This window comes from Mus musculus, chromosome 4, assembly GCF_000001635.26.
Source record: "Mus musculus strain C57BL/6J chromosome 4, GRCm38.p6 C57BL/6J".
Lineage (NCBI taxonomy): Eukaryota > Metazoa > Chordata > Mammalia > Rodentia > Muridae > Mus > Mus musculus.
The window spans coordinates 35173804-35193820 of record NC_000070.6 but is presented as its reverse complement, the minus strand read 5'-3'; the positions used below and the strand labels follow the sequence as shown (position 1 = coordinate 35193820).

The 20017-nt window shown below is 42.9% G+C and overlaps 1 protein-coding gene across 4 annotated transcripts in view; it reads left to right on the top strand.

Moving 5' to 3' along the window:
- The window catches only part of C9orf72 (C9orf72, member of C9orf72-SMCR8 complex), a 34869-nt gene extending 32333 nt beyond the window's left edge, over nt 1-2536 (top strand). For all 4 annotated transcript variants that reach the window (XM_006538292.4, XM_006538293.4, NM_028466.2 and 1 more), the window contains 2 exons: nt 527-636; nt 753-2536. In XM_006538292.4, coding sequence (XP_006538355.1) covers nt 527-636; nt 753-939 — 297 coding nt within the window. In that variant the 3' untranslated portion in view covers nt 940-2536. The remainder of the gene's footprint in view (nt 1-526; nt 637-752) is intronic.
- Nucleotides 2537-20017: the final 17481 nt, after the last annotated feature.

Below are 20017 nucleotides of genomic sequence, written 5' to 3'. Positions count from 1 at the left end.
TGCTTCTGCTTAAATGGTAGCATCCTTATTGTCTCTGTTTTTAAAAGTATCTGATGAGTAAACATCTGGAGATGGTACTGGATTCTATGCGACTTGTTTCTATACGTAAGCAGAGCTTTGTCATAATAGCATGCTGGGAATCAGGCCAAGATCCTGTGCCATAGACATAGAGTTGAGATGAGGAGAACCTCGTGTTCACTGGGACTTGTGGGTCTGGGTCTGTGTGAGGTGAGGACAGCCTGTAATCCCAAGTCTCTGAAGCTGAAAAGTCCCCTCCTCTACTCCACACAACCTGAAGTCATTGACTTAGTTATTTCCATAATAAAATAAGGAGATATTTTAAGGTAGAATACAAGATCTAAGTGCATTAAACTAGGGAATCTGAAAAGGGGACAGTGGGTTTCCAGACATTTGCCGCTACCAGAGTCTTGCCCTTTGGAAATCGGAAGAAATGGCTGTAATGGGTGTTGTGTGTCAGATCCTGTCAACAATGTCGCGGAAGCTGCACTGTCTTGTGTCCCTGCAGGTCTTCCATTTGAAGCCTGGCCTGTCTCTCAGGAGTACTTTCCTTGCACAGTTCCTCCTCATTCTTCACAGAAAAGCCTTGACACTAATCAAGTACATCGAGGATGATACGTGAGTCCTGCTCCTCTAGAGGAAAGCCTTTATGCATTGACAGTTGCTGTTCGTTCCCTTTGAACATTGTCTGTATTATAATGCGGGGGTTTTTGTCTCTTTTGTTTTGTTTATAGGCAGAAGGGGAAAAAGCCCTTTAAGTCTCTTCGGAACCTGAAGATAGATCTTGATTTAACAGCAGAGGGCGATCTTAACATAATAATGGCTCTAGCTGAGAAAATTAAGCCAGGCCTACACTCTTTCATCTTTGGGAGACCTTTCTACACTAGTGTACAAGAACGTGATGTTCTAATGACCTTTTGACCGTGTGGTTTGCTGTGTCTGTCTCTTCACAGTCACACCTGCTGTTACAGTGTCTCAGCAGTGTGTGGGCACATCCTTCCTCCCGAGTCCTGCTGCAGGACAGGGTACACTACACTTGTCAGTAGAAGTCTGTACCTGATGTCAGGTGCATCGTTACAGTGAATGACTCTTCCTAGAATAGATGTACTCTTTTAGGGCCTTATGTTTACAATTATCCTAAGTACTATTGCTGTCTTTTAAAGATATGAATGATGGAATATACACTTGACCATAACTGCTGATTGGTTTTTTGTTTTGTTTTGTTTGTTTTCTTGGAAACTTATGATTCCTGGTTTACATGTACCACACTGAAACCCTCGTTAGCTTTACAGATAAAGTGTGAGTTGACTTCCTGCCCCTCTGTGTTCTGTGGTATGTCCGATTACTTCTGCCACAGCTAAACATTAGAGCATTTAAAGTTTGCAGTTCCTCAGAAAGGAACTTAGTCTGACTACAGATTAGTTCTTGAGAGAAGACACTGATAGGGCAGAGCTGTAGGTGAAATCAGTTGTTAGCCCTTCCTTTATAGACGTAGTCCTTCAGATTCGGTCTGTACAGAAATGCCGAGGGGTCATGCATGGGCCCTGAGTATCGTGACCTGTGACAAGTTTTTTGTTGGTTTATTGTAGTTCTGTCAAAGAAAGTGGCATTTGTTTTTATAATTGTTGCCAACTTTTAAGGTTAATTTTCATTATTTTTGAGCCGAATTAAAATGCGCACCTCCTGTGCCTTTCCCAATCTTGGAAAATATAATTTCTTGGCAGAGGGTCAGATTTCAGGGCCCAGTCACTTTCATCTGACCACCCTTTGCACGGCTGCCGTGTGCCTGGCTTAGATTAGAAGTCCTTGTTAAGTATGTCAGAGTACATTCGCTGATAAGATCTTTGAAGAGCAGGGAAGCGTCTTGCCTCTTTCCTTTGGTTTCTGCCTGTACTCTGGTGTTTCCCGTGTCACCTGCATCATAGGAACAGCAGAGAAATCTGACCCAGTGCTATTTTTCTAGGTGCTACTATGGCAAACTCAAGTGGTCTGTTTCTGTTCCTGTAACGTTCGACTATCTCGCTAGCTGTGAAGTACTGATTAGTGGAGTTCTGTGCAACAGCAGTGTAGGAGTATACACAAACACAAATATGTGTTTCTATTTAAAACTGTGGACTTAGCATAAAAAGGGAGAATATATTTATTTTTTACAAAAGGGATAAAAATGGGCCCCGTTCCTCACCCACCAGATTTAGCGAGAAAAAGCTTTCTATTCTGAAAGGTCACGGTGGCTTTGGCATTACAAATCAGAACAACACACACTGACCATGATGGCTTGTGAACTAACTGCAAGGCACTCCGTCATGGTAAGCGAGTAGGTCCCACCTCCTAGTGTGCCGCTCATTGCTTTACACAGTAGAATCTTATTTGAGTGCTAATTGTTGTCTTTGCTGCTTTACTGTGTTGTTATAGAAAATGTAAGCTGTACAGTGAATAAGTTATTGAAGCATGTGTAAACACTGTTATATATCTTTTCTCCTAGATGGGGAATTTTGAATAAAATACCTTTGAAATTCTGTGTATGTTTTAGTTCATTATTTAGGGAAAACGCTGCTGTGAAAGGGGGCGTGATCAGCTTCCTATTCTGCGACAGTCGTGTTGAACGGAACCCATTGGTTTTCATCTTCGCTCCCCCCCCCTTGGTTTTTCGAGACAGGGTTTCTCTGTATAGCCCTGGCTGTCCTGGACCTCACTCTGTAGACCAGGCTGGCCTCGAACTCAGAAATCTACCTGCCTCTGCCTCCCAAGTGCTGGGAGGCAGTTGCCCCACCAACTAGTCTTCTTTTTTCAAAGAAGATATTTAAAGCTAACGAATAATGCTAGACTCTTACATCTTAAAAAAAAAAGAAGAGAAAAGAAAAGAAAAGGTAATCACACTGCCCAGTGTGTAGTGCATGCTTCTACTTCCGGTCCTTGGGAGATGGGGGCAGGATGAGACGCTCCAGACCGGCTTCCAATACAGAGTTCAAGACCCACTGAGCTACGTGAGGCTACACGAGCCTGCCTTTAAAAACATAAAGCTAAAGCTTTCTTCTTAACTTCCAGTATTGCACCTTGATTCCCCCTTCAAATTTCACATACAAAATAATTCTTAAATTCTCTTTTGAAAAATGTTCTACTGAGGCCAGAGAGACAGTTCGCTTGGTAAAGGTGCCTGTTGCCAAACGTGATAACCTGAGTTAAATCATAGCCCCACATGGGGGAGGAAGAAACCCCCGCAGCTTGCCCTCTGATGCCATGTATGCACTAAAACACGCACGTGTGTGCGCACACATTTTTTAAGTTCCTATTACATTGATAGTAATATAATTTAAACTGATTTATTCTCCCCAAGTCATTGATACGGGTGTCCAACGTAAAATCCAGCGGCTGAACAAAGCACTTTTAGGCGCTTTAAGTTGGAAAGCAAGAAACGGAGATTGACACTGTCACTCCAAGAGAAAACTCTTCGTAGTAGCGAGATCGGCTGTGGAGTGAAGATGCTCAGAGGCTGGGAACGCACACAGCTCAGGAGTGGATAGCATCCCCCAGCCTCAACTCCTAACACTGGGAAAGCGTAGGGCTCTCAGATGAGGAAACAAAACCATACAAAGCTGCTGCAAGCTAAACAGAAAAATAGTGGCATTACACTAACTGTTGTGGAATTGTACAGACCGATTCTCCTCCCAATCTGCCGAGTGTGGGCGGCTTGAGAGAATGAAGAGAGCTACTGGCCTCAGGTAACAGTGCTTCCCACAGGACTGTCTCAGGCTGCCACCACCATAAATAGCATTTTAGACGTGACAGAGCTAAGGCTTGACACACAGCCAAAAGCTACTCACATTCCATTTCATCCCCAGCTGTTCTGTCATCGCTAAGCACAGAGCATTCAGCACAGCTCTTCCCTGTGGTGGGTACTCAGCACTGTTGAGTTGAAAGGATTGAAAAAACTCAAGACTATGTTCTCAAACATTTTTTTAAGCTCTTTTTAAAACCACCTTAGAATGAAAGCTTTTGACTTCTTATTAACATGCACTAACTTCATATACACATTTAGTGTTATTGTACAGGCACGAAGCATACTCTGGTCAGAACCTGTCTCCTTTGGTCCACCCTCCCCACCGTTTTCAGCTTCTATTCCACCTTCCATACGTCTCAAGATCCACATGTGAGAGGGAACACTCAGAGCCTTGTCTTTCTGTATCTGGGATATCTCACTTAACATGATATTCTCCAGTTCTGTTCCATCCATTTCATTGCAAAGAGCAAGATTTCACTCTACAGCCAAATAACACATTTGTCCATGTATATCCGTATTTTTCCTTATTCATCTGTTGAATGGCACAAGACTGATATCATGGGTAATATCTATGTGGACTTCTAGTCTCTGAGAACAGAGGCACAGTAAATATGACAGTGATCTTTTTGGTATAATTTCACTTCCTTTGCTTATATGTCCAGAAATGGGATTGAATGATCATCTGGCAGATCCATTTGTGTGTGTGTGTGTGTGTGTGTGTGTGTGTGTGTGTGTGTGTGTGTGTGTATGTGTGTGTGTGTTCACATGTGTAGGCATAAATGTAGGAGTATGTATATAGACAAATGGCCCATTCCTGTAAAGGACAAGTTGACACTGGATATCTTCCTCAGTGACTGACTACTTTATTTACTGAGGCTGGGTTGTTTGCTGAACATGGAGCTTGTAGACTCAGCTAGTCTAGGGAGCTTATCCCAAGGGTCGTCTGTCTTCAGCTTTCAAACACTGGGATTATGAGGTGCCTGGCCGGCTTTTTTAATGTGGGTGCTAAGAGTCTGCACTACAGTCCTTTTGCTTGTATAGCAAGCACTTTACCCAGATCCATTTCCCCATCCATCCCCCATGTTTAGCTTTTTCAGGAACCCCCCTATACTATTCTCCATGATAGCCCTACTGATTTACACTTAATTACACTGTAGCAAAACACCTGAGAAAAGTCACTTTACAGAAGGACATACACATTTGGGTCTATGAGGTCCGTGGTCACTTGGTCTGTTGTTTCTGAACCTGTAGTAAAACAGAGCACCCTGCTTGGGAGGGTACAGAGGAGCAAAGCTGTTGATTAAGGCCGTCCCTACAAGCTCTATGCTAGCAAAGAAATGAACTCCGTGAAACAGGAAGGGGACAGAGCTCAGCGTGAGCCTGACACCAGGCCAGTTTAGTATAGCGGTATTTAAGTACAGTACAATTTTGGAAAAAAAGGTTTTCTGGAAAAAACTATCCCAATCCTATGTACACAATAAAGTTTAAGGCATGACTGCATCAAAAGTCTTTTGCAAAGTACATGAGACCTCTACCTTGAAGATGGATCTATAGCCCAGGTTCCTGTGGCCTCGAATGGAAGTCAGCAAGTTATAAAATACATGTGATATCCTCCTCAGGATGGGTTCCACTGGCTGCAAAGCAAAGATAAAGCTAAAGGTCTAGTTGGGGAGAGTGTGGGATAAACATTCTGGGGAATTTCAGTGAAGCCCAGCCCTACAGGGCGCAAAGGTCACCAGGTTTTTAACAACATCCACTCGCAGCCTTCTGGGTGGGAAACAGGTACACGGCTCCTTCATTGAGGAGGTGACAATGCCTGATTAGCATTCCTGGTTTCTCCAGTGCTTATCTGTGAGCATTCGCGCCCACTACTAGTATATCATGTAGCCAGGATGCAGAGATAAAGGAGCCAAGGACAAACTCCACCTTCGACAACACTCTCTCGAGAACTGCTTCCTCCAGCTAGAACCCACTTCCTAAATCTACAAACTTGGCCTGGTTGGATTTTTGTCAGCTTGACACAAGCTAGAGTTACCTGGGAAAGGGGACCTCATTTGAGAAAATGCCTCCATCAGATGGTCCATAGGCCAGTCTAGGGGCATTTTCGTGATTAATGATTGATATGGAAGGGCCCACTGTAGACTGTGCCACCCTTGGACTGTGTAAGAAAGCAGGCTGAGAAAGCTGTGGGGAGCAGGCCAGTAAACAGTGTTTTCATTGTTTTGGTTGGTTGGTTGGTTTGTGGCTTCTGCATCAGTTCCTGCCATAAGTGCCTGCATTAGCTTCCCTCCAGGGAATATGGTGACTGTGGATATGTAAGCCACATAAACCCTTTCCTCCCCAAGTTGCTTTTGGTCAAGATGTTTTATCATAGCAATAGAAACCTAACTAAAACAAAACTGGGGACCGGTTTCTTGGGATGTTGCCGTGACAAACTTGACCATGTTCTTTGGGGGAATATTATGGAGCTTTGGGCTGGAAAAGCCATTGAGTGTTAAGCATAATGAGCTATTGTGGGAACTTAGAAGATAGTGCTGAGAGCAGTGCATACGGTGGAGGCCTGGCTTGTGACGTTTCAGAAGGAAGCACAAACTACAAGGTTCATTTAAGTGGTATTTTGAATTAAAAATCTGGTTCTAGTCAGCTATGTTTGAAAAATTAGCCTTGGATGTGGTATTTTATCACAACAATAATAACTATCATATACCCACATATCTGCACATACATGTACCCAAGTACCATATTCTAAGCCATACAACAAGTCTCAATACATTTAAATGGATTCAATCTATAGAAACTATGATAGACACCATGACCAAAGCAACTCTTTTTTTTTCTTTCCATTTTTTATTAGGTATTTAGCTCATTTACATTTCCAATGCTATACCAAAAGTCCCCCATACCCACCCACCCCCACTCCCCTACCCGCCCACTCCCCCTTTTTGGCCCTGGCGTTCCCCTGTTCTGGGGCATATAAAGTTTGTGTGTCCAATGGGCCTCTCTTTCCAGTGATGGCCGACTAGGCCATCTTTTGATACATATGCAGCTAGAGTCAAGAGCTCCGGGGTACTGGTTAGTTCATAATGTTGATCCACCTATAGGGTTGCAGATCCCTTTAGCTCCTTGGGTACTTTCTCTAGCTCCTCCATTGGGAGCCCCGCAATCCATCCATTAGCTGACTGTGGGCATCCACTTCTGTGTTTGCTAGGCCCCGGCATAGTCTCACAAGAGACAGCTACATCTGGGTCCTTTCGATAAAATCTTGCTAGTGTATGCAATGGTGTCAGCGTTTGGATGCTGATTATGGGGTGGATCCCTGGATAAGGCAGTCTCTACATGGTCCATCCTTTCATCTCAGCTCCAAACTTTGTCTCTGTAACTCCTTCCAAGGGTGTTTTGTTCCCACTTCTAAGGAGGGGCATAGTGTCCACACTTCAGTCTTCATTTTTCTTGAGTTTCATCTGTTTAGGAAATTGTATCTTATATCTTGGGTATCCTAGGTTTTGGGCTAATATCCACTTATCAGTGAGTACATATTGTGTGAGTTCCTTTCTGAATGTGTTACCTCACTCAGGATGATGCCCTCCAGGTCCATCCATTTGGCTAGGAATTTCATAAATTCATTCTTTTTAATAGCTGAGTAGTACTCCATTGTGTAGATGTACCACATTTTCTGTATCCATTCCTCTGTGGAGGGGCATCTGGGTTCTTTCCAGCTTCTGGCTATTATAAATAAGGCTGCTATGAACATAGTGGAGCATGTGTCCTTCTTACCAGTTGGGGCATCTTCTGGATATATGCCCAGGAGAGGTATTGCTGGATCCTCCGGTAGTACTATGTCCAATTTTCTGAGGAACCGCCAGACGGATTTCCAGAGTGGTTGTACAAGCCTGCAATCCCACCAACAATGGAGGAGTATTCCTCTTTCTCCACATCCTCGCCAGCATCTGCTGTCACCTGAATTTTTGATCTTAGACATTCTGACTGGTGTGAGGTGGAATCTCAGGGTTGTTTTGATTTGCATTTCCCTGATGATTAAGGATGTTGAACATTTTTTCAGGTGCTTCTCTGCCATTCGGTATTCCTCAGGTGAGAATTCTTTGTTCAGTTCTGAGCCCCATTTTTTAATGGGGTTGTTTGATTTTCTGAAGTCCACCTTCTTGAGTTCTTTATATATGTTGGATATTAGTCCCCTATCTGATTTAGGATAGGTAAAGATCCTTTCCCAATCTGTTGGTGGTCTCTTTGTCTTATTGACGGTGTCTTTTGCCTTGCAGAAACTTTGGAGTTTCATTAGGTCCCATTTGTCAATTCTCGATCTTACAGCACAAGCCATTGCTGTTCTGTTCAGGAATTTTTCCCCTGTGCCCATATCTTCAAGGCTTTTCCCCACTTTCTCCTCTATAAGTTTCAGTGTCTCTGGTTTTATGTGAAGTTCTTTGATCCATTTAGATTTGACCTTAGTACAAGGAGATAAGTATGGATCGATTCGCATTCTTCTACATGATAACAACCAGTTGTGCCAGCACCATTTGTTGAAAATGCTGTCTTTCTTCCACTGGATGGTTTTAGCTCCCTTGTCGAAGATCAAGTGATCATAGGTGTGTGGGTTCATTTCTGGGTCTTCAATTCTATTCCATTGGTCTACTTGTCTGTCTCTATACCAGTACCATGCAGTTTTTACCACAATTGCTCTGTAGTAAAGCTTTAGGTCAGGCATGGTGATTCCACCAGAGGTTCTTTTATCCTTGAGAAGAGTTTTTGCTATCCTAGGTTTTTTGTTATTCCAGATGAATTTGCAAATTGCTCCTTCTAATTCGTTGAAGAATTGAGTTGGAATTTTGATGGGGATTGCATTGAATCTGTAGATTGCTTTTGGCAAGATAGCCATTTTTACATGCCAATCCATGAGCATGGGAGATCTTTCCATCTTCTGAGATCTTCTTTAATTTCTTTCTTCAGAGACTTGAAGTTTTTATCATACAGATCTTTCACTTCCTTAGTTAGAGTCACGCCGAGATATTTTATATTATTTGTGACTATTGAGAAGGGTGTTGTTTCCCTAATTTCTTTCTCAGCCTGTTTATTCTTTGTATAGAGAAAGGCCATTGACTTGTTTGAGTTTATTTTATATCCAGCTACTTCACCGAAGCTGTTTATCAGGTTTAGGAGTTCTCTGGTAGAATTTTTAGGGTCACTTATATATACTATCATATCATCTGCAAAAAGTGATATTTTGACTTCCTCCTTTCCAATTTGTATCCCCTTGATCTCCTTTTGTTGTCGAATTGCTCTGGCTAATACTTCAAGTACTATGTTGAAAAGGTAGGGAGAAAGTGGGCAGCCTTGTCTAGTCCCTGATTTTAGTGGGATTGCTTCCAGCTTCTCTCCATTTACTTTGATGTTGTTTACTGGTTTGCTGTAGATTGCTTTTATCATGTTTAGGTATGGGCCTTGAATTCCTGATCTTTCCAGAACTTTTATCATGAATGGGTGTTGGATCTTGTCAAATGCTTTTTCTGCATCCAACGAGATGATCATGTGGTTTTTGTCTTTGAGTTTGTTTATATAGTGGATTACATTGATGGATTTTCGTATATTAAACCATCCCTGCATTCCTGGAATAAAACCTACTTGGTCAGGATGGATGATTGTTTTAATGTGTTCTTGGATTCGGTTAGCGAGAATTTTATTGAGGATTTTTGCATCGATATTCATAAGAGAAATTGGTCTGAAGTTCTCTATCTTTGTTGGATCTTTCTGTGGTTTAGGTATCAGAGTAATAGTGGCTTCATAAAATGAGTTGGGTAGAGTACTTTCTACTTCTATCTTGTGAAAAAGTTTGTGCAGAACTGGAATTAGATCGTCTTTGAAGGTCTGATAGAACTCTGCACTAAACCCGTCTGGTCCTGGGCTTTTTTTGGCTGGGAGACTATTTATAACTGCTTCTATTTCTTTAGGGGATATGGGACTGTTTAGAAGGTCAACTTGATCCTGATTCAACTTTGGTACCTGGTATCGGTCCAGAAATTTGTCCATTTCGTCCAGGTTTTCCAGTTTTGTTGAGTATAGCCTTTTGTAGAAGGATCTGATGGTGTTTTGGATTTCTTCAGGATCTGTTGTTATGTCTCCCTTTTCAGTTCTGATTTTGTTAATTAGGATTTTGTCTCTGTGCCCTCTAGTGAGTCTAGCTAAGGGTTTATCTATCTTGTTGATTTTCTCAAAGAACCAACTCCTCCTTTGCTTAATTCTTTGAATAGTTCTTCTTGTTTCCACTTGGTTGATTTCACCCCTGAGTTTGATTATTTCCTGCCATCTACTCCTCTTGGGTGAATTTGCTTCCTTTTTTTCTAGAGCTTTTAGATGTGTTGTCAAGCTGCTAGTATGTGCTCTCTCCCGTTTCTTCATGGAGGCACTCAGAGCTATGAGTTTCCCTCTTAGAAATGCTTTCATTGTGTCCCAAAGGTTTGGGTACGTTGTGGCTTCATTTTCATTAAACTCTAAAAAGTCTTTAATTTCTTTCTTTATTCCTTCCTTGACCAAGGTATCATTGAGAAGAGTGTTGTTCAGTTTCCACGTGAGTGTTGGCTTTCTGTTATTTTTTTTGTTATTGAAGATCAGCCTTAGTCCATGGTGATCTGATAGGATACATGGGACAATTTCAATATTTTTGAATCTGTTGAGGCCTGTTTTGTGACCTATTATGTGGTCAATTTTGGAGAAGGTACCATGAGGTGCTGAGAAGAAGGTATATCCTTTTGTTTTAGGATAAAATGTTCTGTAGATATCTGTCAGATCCATTTGTTTCATCACTTCTGTTAGTTTCAGTGTGTCCCTGTTTAGTTTCTGTTTCCATGATCTGTCCATTGGTGAAAGTGGTGTGTTGAAGTCTCCCACTATTATTGTGTGAGGTGCAATGTGTGCTTTGAGCTTTACTAAAGTTTCTTTAATGAATGTGGCTGCCCTTGTATTTGGCGCATAGATATTCAGAATTGAGAGTTCCTCTTGGAGGATTTTACCTTTGATGAGAACAAAGTGCCCCTCCTTGTCTTTTTTGATGACTTTGGGTTGGAAGTCAATCTTATCAGATATTAGGATGGCTACTCCAGCTTGTTTCTTCATACCATTTGCTTGGAAAATTGTTTTCCAGCCTTTTATTCTGAGGTAGAGTCTATCTTTTTCTCTGAGATGTGTCTCCTGTAAACAGCAAAATGTTGGGTCTTGTTTGTGTAGCCAGTTTGTTAGTCTATGTCTTTTTATTGGGGAGTTGAGACCATTGATGTTAAGAGATATTAAGGAAAAGTAATTGTTGCTTCCTGTTATTTTTGTTGTTAAAGTTGGCATTCTGTTCTTGTGGCTGTCTTCTTTTAGGTTTGTTGAGGGATTACCTTCTTGTTTTTTTCTAGGGCATTGTTCCCGTTCTTGTATTGGTTTTTTTCTGTTATTAACCTTTGAAGGGCTGGATTCGTGGAGAGATAATGTGAGAATTTGGTTTTGTCGTGGAATACTTTGGTTTCTCCATCTATGGTAATTGAGAGTTTGGCTGGGTATAGTAGCCTGGGCTGGAATTTGTGTTCTCTTAGTGTCTGTATAACATCTGTCCAGGCTCTTCTGGCTTTCATAGTCTCTGGTGAAAAATCTGGTGTAATTCTGATAGGCTTGCCTTTGTATGTTACTTGACCTTTTTCCCTTACCGCTTTTAGTATTCTATCTTTATTTAATGCATTTGTTGTTCTGATTATTATGTGTCGGGAGGAATTTCTTTTCTGGTCCAGTCTATTTGGAGTTCTGTAGGCTTCTTGTATGTTCATAGGTATCTCTTTCTTTATATTTGGGAAGTTTTCTTCAATAATTTTGTTGAAGATGTTTGCTGGTCCTTTGAGTTGAAAATCTTCATTCTCATCCACTCCTATTATCCGTAGGTTTGGTCTTCTCATTGTGTCCTGGATTTCCTGGATATTTTGAGTTAGGATCTTTTTGCATTTTCCATTTTCTTTGATTGTTGTGCCGATGTTCTCTATGGAATCTTCTGCACCTGAGATTCTCTCTTCCATCTCTTGTATTCTGTTGCTGATGCTCAAATCTATGGTTCCAGATTTCTTTCCTAGGGTTTCTATCTCCAGTGTTGCCTCACTTTGAGTTTTCTTTATTGTTTCTACTTCCCTTTTTAGGTCTAGTATGGTTTTGTTCATTTCCATCACCTGTTTGTATGTTTTTTCCTCTTTTTCTGTAAGGACTTCTACCTGTTTGATTGTGTTTTCCTGTTTTTCTTTAAGGACTTGTAACTCTTTAGCAGTGTTCTCCTGTATTTCTTTAAGTGATTTATTAAAGTCCTTCTTGATGTCCTCTACCATCATCATGAGATATGCTTTTAAATCTAGGTCTAGGTTTTCGGGTGTGTTGGGGTGCCCTGGACTGGGCGAAGTGGGAGTGCTGGGTTCTGATGATGGTGAGTGGTTGTAGTGGCTATTCCTGGTTGTCAACTTGACAATATTTGGAATGAACTACAATCCGGAATTGGAAGGCTCACCAGTGACCCTTATCTGGAGGCTTGGAGATCCTTATCTGGATCTTGGTATGGAGATCTTGAGCCATAGTGGCTATGGATTCCAGAAGATTGAATCTCCGAGTTTAAGGAACACACCTTTAATCTGGGCTACGCCTTTCATCTGGGATTAAAGGTGTGGTGGAACACACCTTTAATCTGGGCTCCACCTTCTGCTGGAGACAATATAAGGACATTGGAAGAAGGGAGTCTAGTTCTTGCTCCTGCTCCTTCGCCTGCTTGCTGCGTGAGACTGAGTAACTGCTAGATCCTTGGACTTCCATTCACAGCTGCGACTGAACAATTGTTGGGAATTGGGCTGCCGACTGTAAGTCATCAATAAATTCCTTTACTAACTAGAGACTATCCGTAAGTTCTGTGACTCTAGAGAACCCTGACTAATACAGTGGTCTTGGTTCCTGTTAGTAGGATTCTTACGTTTACCTTTCGCCATCTGGTAATCTCTGGAGTTAGTAGTTATAGTTGACTCTGTTTAGAGATTGTTCTTCTGGTGATTCTGTTACCGTCTCTCAGCAGACCTGGGAGACAGATTCTCTCCTCTGAGTTTCAGTGCTCAGAGCACTCTCTGCTGGCAAGCTCTCTTACAGGGAAGGTGCGCAGATATCTTGTTTTTGGACCTCCTCCTGGTCGAAGAAGAAGGCCCAAAACAGGGCCTCTCTCAGAAGCTGTGTTGCTTTGGCAGTTCCCAGAAGCTGTCAGCTTCTGTGGTGCAGACTCTCACCTGTGCAGACTAAAATCCTAAGTTCCAGGGAGTCCTGGAACCAAGATGGTGACCGCTGCTCCTGAGGCTGAGGCCGTCTCCCGAGCCAGGCGGACACCTGTCCTCTGGTCCGGATGGTGGCCGGTTGTCTGCGGCCCGCCCAGGCTGCTGCCTCAGCGGCTCTGTGCTTCTGCCCGTCCCAGAAGCTGTCCGGTTCTCTGGCGCACCCTCTAACCTGTTCAGACTAATTTCCTAAGTTCTGCTGAGTCCCGGAACCAAGATGGCGACCGCTGCTGCTGAGGCTGAGGCCACCTCCCAAGCCAGGCGGACACCTGTCCCCAAAGCAACTCTTATAAAGGACAACATTTAATTGGGGCTGACTTATAGTTTCAGAGTTTCAGCCCATTATCATCATGGCAGGAAGCACGGCAGCATGCAAATAGACATAGTGCTGGAGAAGGAGCTGAGAGTTCTATATCATGATCCACAGGCAGCAGAAGGAGACCATGTCAACACTGGGCATAACTTGAGCATATATGAAACCTCAAAACCCACCTCCACAATGACATTGTTCTCCAACAAGGCCATGCCTCCTAATAGTGCCACTCCCTATGCCCAAGCATTCAAACACGTGAGTCTATAAGGACCATTCCTATTCAAGCCACCACATGTGACTACAGAGAAATTCAATTATAAATCAATTGTTAATATTGGGAAAACCTCAAAAGCCTAGAAGTGAGATAGCACTTTGAAAAGGTGACATATGGGGATGCAGAAGTGGCTCAGAGTTAAGATCTCTTGCTACTCCTGCAAAAGACTGAAGTCTGGCTATCAGCACCCACATCAAACAGTTCCCAACAGCCAGTGCCAGGGGATCTGGTGTCCTCTTTTGACATCAGTGGGCTCATGTACGCGTACACACACACACACACACACACACACACACACACGCTAAAAATAAATCTTAAAAAAAGAATCTATAAATTGCTTATGTCTTAGGGCAAGAGGAAATTGACTGAAGAACAGAAATGGAGACCTCAGAACATTCTGGAATGATTTTTATGAAGAGTGGAATACACTCTGCCTGTGGTGCTTCCCTACCCTCTAGCCCATTCTTCATTGATAATAACATGTCCTTCTAATATTGTGTAATTGCCTATTCTGCTTAATGGCTCTCTATCATGTAAAGACTAAGTCCAAAATCTTAGCAACACAGTATGGGTTTACCCCTCTAGCCTTGCTCCCCAGGTCACTAGAACATATTCCTTTTATCACACAATCTTTTATTACACGATTTCTTTGCTTGTTCATTTCCCCACATATGCTAGGCAATAGGATCTATACTTTGCAGTTTCTGTATTCTAGTGCCTCGCATGGGGCTAGGCACAGAGTACATTTCCAGTGAACAGTACTTGAGTGGATATAATAATTGTAATCAGCATTTTCTTTCTCTAAAAAACAACAACAACAACAAAAACCTCTCCTTCAAATTGAGGAAATTGCTCTCTTTATGTAATCAGAGATTTCCCCCACCCCAGAAAATCCTTCATTGAATTTAAGACTATACAAAACCTAACTCTAAAATTTCAAAGATCTTAAGCAGCGATTTTAATCTTTCGGAAGTAGTAATCCCCTATCATTTTCTGGGTTGCATTTGTACCTTACTATCTCATCTCTTGCTGAAATGTGCTTTTAAGATTTATTAATTAGTTGATAAATTGCTAAGCACATTTCGTCGGGCCAATTAAAGACAATGGAAGTATTCATCTATGGTGTGTGGACTTTGAAGAAATCTGATCCAGTATTTAGAAAATTGTTCCTGAACTCGGAGTTGGCTCAAACTGGCACCTTCTGGCATTTGCTTGTGGGTGGGGAATGTGGAATGCTTTGAAAGCTGGATGGGTTTGTCAAGTTTTAAAATTCCCTATGGCTAAAAGAAAACAACATTCATTGTTTAAAACCACCATTGCTTGTTTTTTCTCCTTTTCTAATCTTTAGAGCCTGAAACTGCAAAAAACACAGCATACTTTATTTTCTTCTTGTACCTCTCCTAGGACTTTTCTAGAGACAAAGTGGAGTAGAAGACTTTGTGTCGCGCTTCTTGAGAATACCAGAACAAATGGGGAAAGACATCTTTGATGTTAATACGGAGTTATATGAAGTGGTAGATTTCTGTGTGTCATGCCAGGCAAATAGAACTGTTGAGTGTAGGGGTCCTCGAAACCAGACTTTCAAGCTGCTCTGCTTCCTCAGGGAGTGACCTTGGCCAAAAAATCCGTGCTATATCCTATTTCTGTACTGATACGCGACGCAAGCCTGCATCATAGGGCTGCTTGAAGATTAAGTGCTCTAATGAACATGAATGCCTGAAGGCAACTGATGCAGAAAGTCAGTGCTCTGTAAAATTGTGTTCACAAGCAGCTGTCATCATCACCGTTATGGTCATTAAGTGATTTAATGTAGAGTTCCTATTTCTGATAATTAAATCATAGCAAGTCTTCCCCCTTGATTCTACATGATACATACATGATACATACACCCTCAGTAGCAAGATTATCTTGCTAGCCTGACCCACCACTGCCTCACTGCACAGTGCAGAGCATTTCCTTAGGTAAAAGTCACTGGAAAAGAATGTGTTGGGTAGTCTGCAGAGATCTCCTGTTTCTCAGCTATGTTTACGCTACTCCATGGCGGGGTCCCTGCAAGCACTGGTGCCAGGAAAACCGCCCGTGTGAGGAAAGGAGAAAACCTGCTTCAACACAACTCAGTTGCTGGTGTGGAGTCACACTTCTAGAGGCTGACATCAGGTGGTTTCGTTTAGGCATATTTAAATCGCAGTACAGTTCCGGTGACAACTCACTCATCCCATGTGCACAACACTTAAGACATGACAACACCTAAACTCTTTTCAAAGTACAATGTGACCTCTTCTATAAAGATGAGTTCTATAGATTGACTACATTTGTTATCTTAATGGCCTAGGGGAGGATCTTTTGTGGTTTCAGTCATAATGATGAGCACAGAGGTCATTCAGGCTATCAACTACCTACAGTCCTGCTTGGGGGAGCTTGGGGGAGCCCATGGTCATACAGCAAGCACAGAAATCGCCTAGGTTATTAAATATATCTCATTCTGCTTGGGGGAGCCTAAGAGAGCCCTTGGTCATACAGATAGCACAAGGATTGTCTAAGCTATTAGCCAGCTCCATTCCCAGCCTTCTGGACAAAAAACCAAAAAGATTATGTATCTCTTCCACTGAAGAGATAATTCTGGGTGTTTAACATTACTGTTTTCCCTAGTGCTTATCTGTGAGCACAGGACTTTCGTGGTCCCAACACTTCATCTCTCCTGCCAGTGCTGGGCTCTCTGACATTTTTCATTTTCAGTAACTTGGCAATTTTCTTCCTTTAGGTCATCCTTAATTTCACCTACAACCCACAGTCCATTTATTTTTCCACAGAAGGCAGAGTGACCTTTTTAATAACAACAATAACAACATCTTTCTTATTCTCCTCCATCTCCATCTCCTCCTCCATCTGTCTCCTCCTTCTCTTCCTCTTTCTTTCTTCTTCTCCATCTTCTTCTCCTTCTCCTTCTTCATACTATGTGTGTGTGAGAGAGAGAGAGACAAAGACAGAGAGAGACAGACAGAGACAGAGAGAGACAGACAGAGACAGAGAGAGATGAATGTAGATGGATATGCACCACAGTGCACTGTGGAGACCAGAGGACCACTTTTATAAGTTCCTTCTCTCTTTCCATCATGTTGAGGCAGGTTCTGCCGGGCTGTGGGCTGCATGTTCCAGGTTAGCTCACTCACTCAAAAGATTCCAGATAATATCCATGTCTCTGCCTCTTGTGTTGTGGTAGAAAAACAGACATTACAGATGCAAGCAATTGCATCTGGCTTTTTTCCCCCAGGTTCTGAGGCTCAAATCAGGTCATCAGTCTTGCAAGGCAAGGACTTTATCTACTGTGGGTTGTTGTTGTTGTTGTTGTTGTTTATTTTGTTTTTGTTTTTCAGAGCCAGAATATGTTTTATAGAGTGAGGTATGGTGTGGTGGGAGGGGGTACCTCAGCAGGTCCATGCTGAGGCATCCCTCTCCCGAGGTACAAGCCATATAATGGGTCTAGTAGAGAACAGAGTTTACTTAGGAGAATGGGAAGGGGAGTTGAGAAAGGAATAGAGGCAGAGAGGGAGGGGAGGGGAGGGGAGGGGAGGGGAGGGGAGGGGAGGGGAGGGGAGGGGAGGGGAGGGGAGGGGAGGGGAGGGGAGGGGAGGGGAGGGGAGGGGAAGGGAAGGGAGGGCAGCGGAGGGCAGGGGAGGGCAGGGGAGGGCAGGGGAGGGGAGGGGGAGTCAGGGGAGAGGAGGAGGCCAGCCAAGAACACTTAGAGAGAGAGAAAGAGAGAGAGAGAGAGAGAAAGGAGGAGGAGGAGGAAGGAAAAAGCCTGTTAAGAATGCTTGGAGAGGGGCTGGTGAGATGGCTCAGTGGGTAAGAGCACCCGACTGCTCTTCCGAAGGTCCAGAGTTCAAATCCCAGCAACCACATGGTGGCTCACAACCATCTGTAACATGATCTGACTCCCTCTTCTGGTGTGTCTGAAGACAGCTACAGTGTACTTACATATAATAATAAATAAATCTTAAAAAAAAAAAAAAAAAAAAAAAAAAAAAAAGAATAAGAATGCTTGGAGAGCCGGGCAGTGGTGGCGCACGCCTTTAATCTCAGCACTTGGGAGACAGAGGCAGGTGGATTTCTGAATTCGAGGCCAGCCTGGTCTACAAAGTGAGTTCCAGGATAGCCAGGGTTATACAGAGAAACCCTGTCTCAAAAAAACACACACACACAAAAAAAAGCCCAACCCCAAGAATGCTTGGAGAGAAAAGGGGGAGGGAAAGGGAGATAGGGAGAAAGGGTCAGAGAGTCAGAGAGAGAAAGGAGGTAGAGAGAGCCAGGAGGGGCCAAACAGTCCCTTTCATAGCAAACCAGGCCTACCTGGCTTGGGCGGAGCCTAACAGGAATGCCAAAAGAGTGAGTCAGCCCTCAGGCCTTAGGATAATCTTTCTAATAGAAAACACTGATCTCTTCATTCACATGGTTTAAGGAGAAAAAAAAAAAAAAAAAACTCTCAGTGACAAAAGTTGACCTTGATAAAGTCCACGATGCATAATGCATGCATTTTGGAATCTGGGCCATGGAACCCTGCTAACTGTCTGTACCTTTCCCCCAATTCACTCACCCTGTCCGCATGCTGCTGCTCCTCCCTGGGGTAGCACACCTACGTGCATGTCCCTTGCTCATCAGAACTGACCTTAAGTGAATCTTCCAGGGCCTCCCTCACATTGGATGTAGAACATTCTAGACTGTCAAACTTCATGTGCTCTAATACCTGACTGCCTGTTGCATCCTATCAACCTGATGGAAAATTTAGGGATTAGTTGAACTGCACCCAGGGCTCTTTTTTCATTTTCTTGTTTGTATTTCTAGCTTTGTACTTGACTCCTCACAGCACACCGTGGCTTTGAGTTTGTCACCTACCAGACTGTGAATGACACAAGACTGAGCCCTTGTCTCACATATCACTGAATTCCCAGTAAGTTCTGAACAGGTGAAATGAGTGCTAAATTCTCAGGTGAGGGAATTTACGGATCTCCACGGCAGATCTTATATCTCATCATAATGATATCACTAAACTTGTTAGCAAAAGCTTACATGTATATGTATTTTTCCAGGTAGTGGGTTTTTCCACAATCATCGTTTTTTTTTCTTCTCAAGACAGGGCCTCATTATGTAGTCCTAGATGATACAGCACCTGCTATGCTAACCAGGCTGGCTTGGACTCACAGAGACCTCTCTGTCTCCTGAGAAATAAGAATAAATGTGTGGTCCACCACTCCTGGCTACCATCAGGTTTTTAAAGGAATCTCTGACCATACCAAAGACACAGCTCTATGCTCTAAATGTTATTTGGGTTAGGTATGTAGCTTGGTAGAATGTTTGCCTAGCAGGCAAAGGCCCTAGATTGAATCCTGAACACAAGAAGAAGCAGACAAAGTGATACATATCTGTATCCTAGAACTTGGGAGGTGGAGGCAGGAGAACCAGAAGCCCTAGGTCATCCTCTGCTACTTTGTGAGTTCAAGACCAACCTAGGGTACCTGAGCTTTTGACTCATAAAAAAATAAATTAAAAAGGAGAGGCCATGAAGGTGGGAAGGAAATGTGTTGAGGGGTATAGGAAGGTGGGGGTGAGAGGGGATCAATATGTTATGTACAACGTTGTCAAAGAGGCAGGGGAGAAAGTTATTTTTGCTAATATACAACAAGCCTTAGAGCTGCAAATCATCTTTGTACAGGGTCCAGGCGAATCCCGCCAAGGTGTGGCCAGGCAAATCCAATTTATTTGTAGGTCCAACAAGATGGTTCCATGGGTAAAAACTCTTGCTAGCAAGGCTAACAGCCTGAGTTATATCCTTAGTTTGGTGCCTCATTTCAGGCCCTTTTAGCCCCCAGTGAGGGCGCAAGTTTAGCTTCCTCTTGGCTCGCAGGTTCCGTGCTGCTGACTGTCTTAGGAATTCCTTCTGGATGAATATCCAGTCGGCCACATCTGCTAGAGTGGAGCAGCATGAGATGCATTTGTAGACTTCTAGCTGTATCTGTTAAGCACCGTCCTCACGGCCCATGGAGAGCATCTTCTCCCAGCACTTGGTGCACGAGGGGTTTGTTGTTGTTGAAGGTGAAGAACCTTTGATCTACTTCAGCAGGACTCTTTCTCTAACTTTCATCAAACAGACTCAGCCGCTTTTTTTTTTCCTAGACACACAAAGAAAAGTCTAGACCTTCTCTAGGAAGCTAAGGAAAAAAAACAAAAAAGAAACTTAAAAATAACTTGACCAAGTTAATTCATCTGGCAAAAATAACCTCACTACATAAAATAAACTTTGGGGTTTTGCA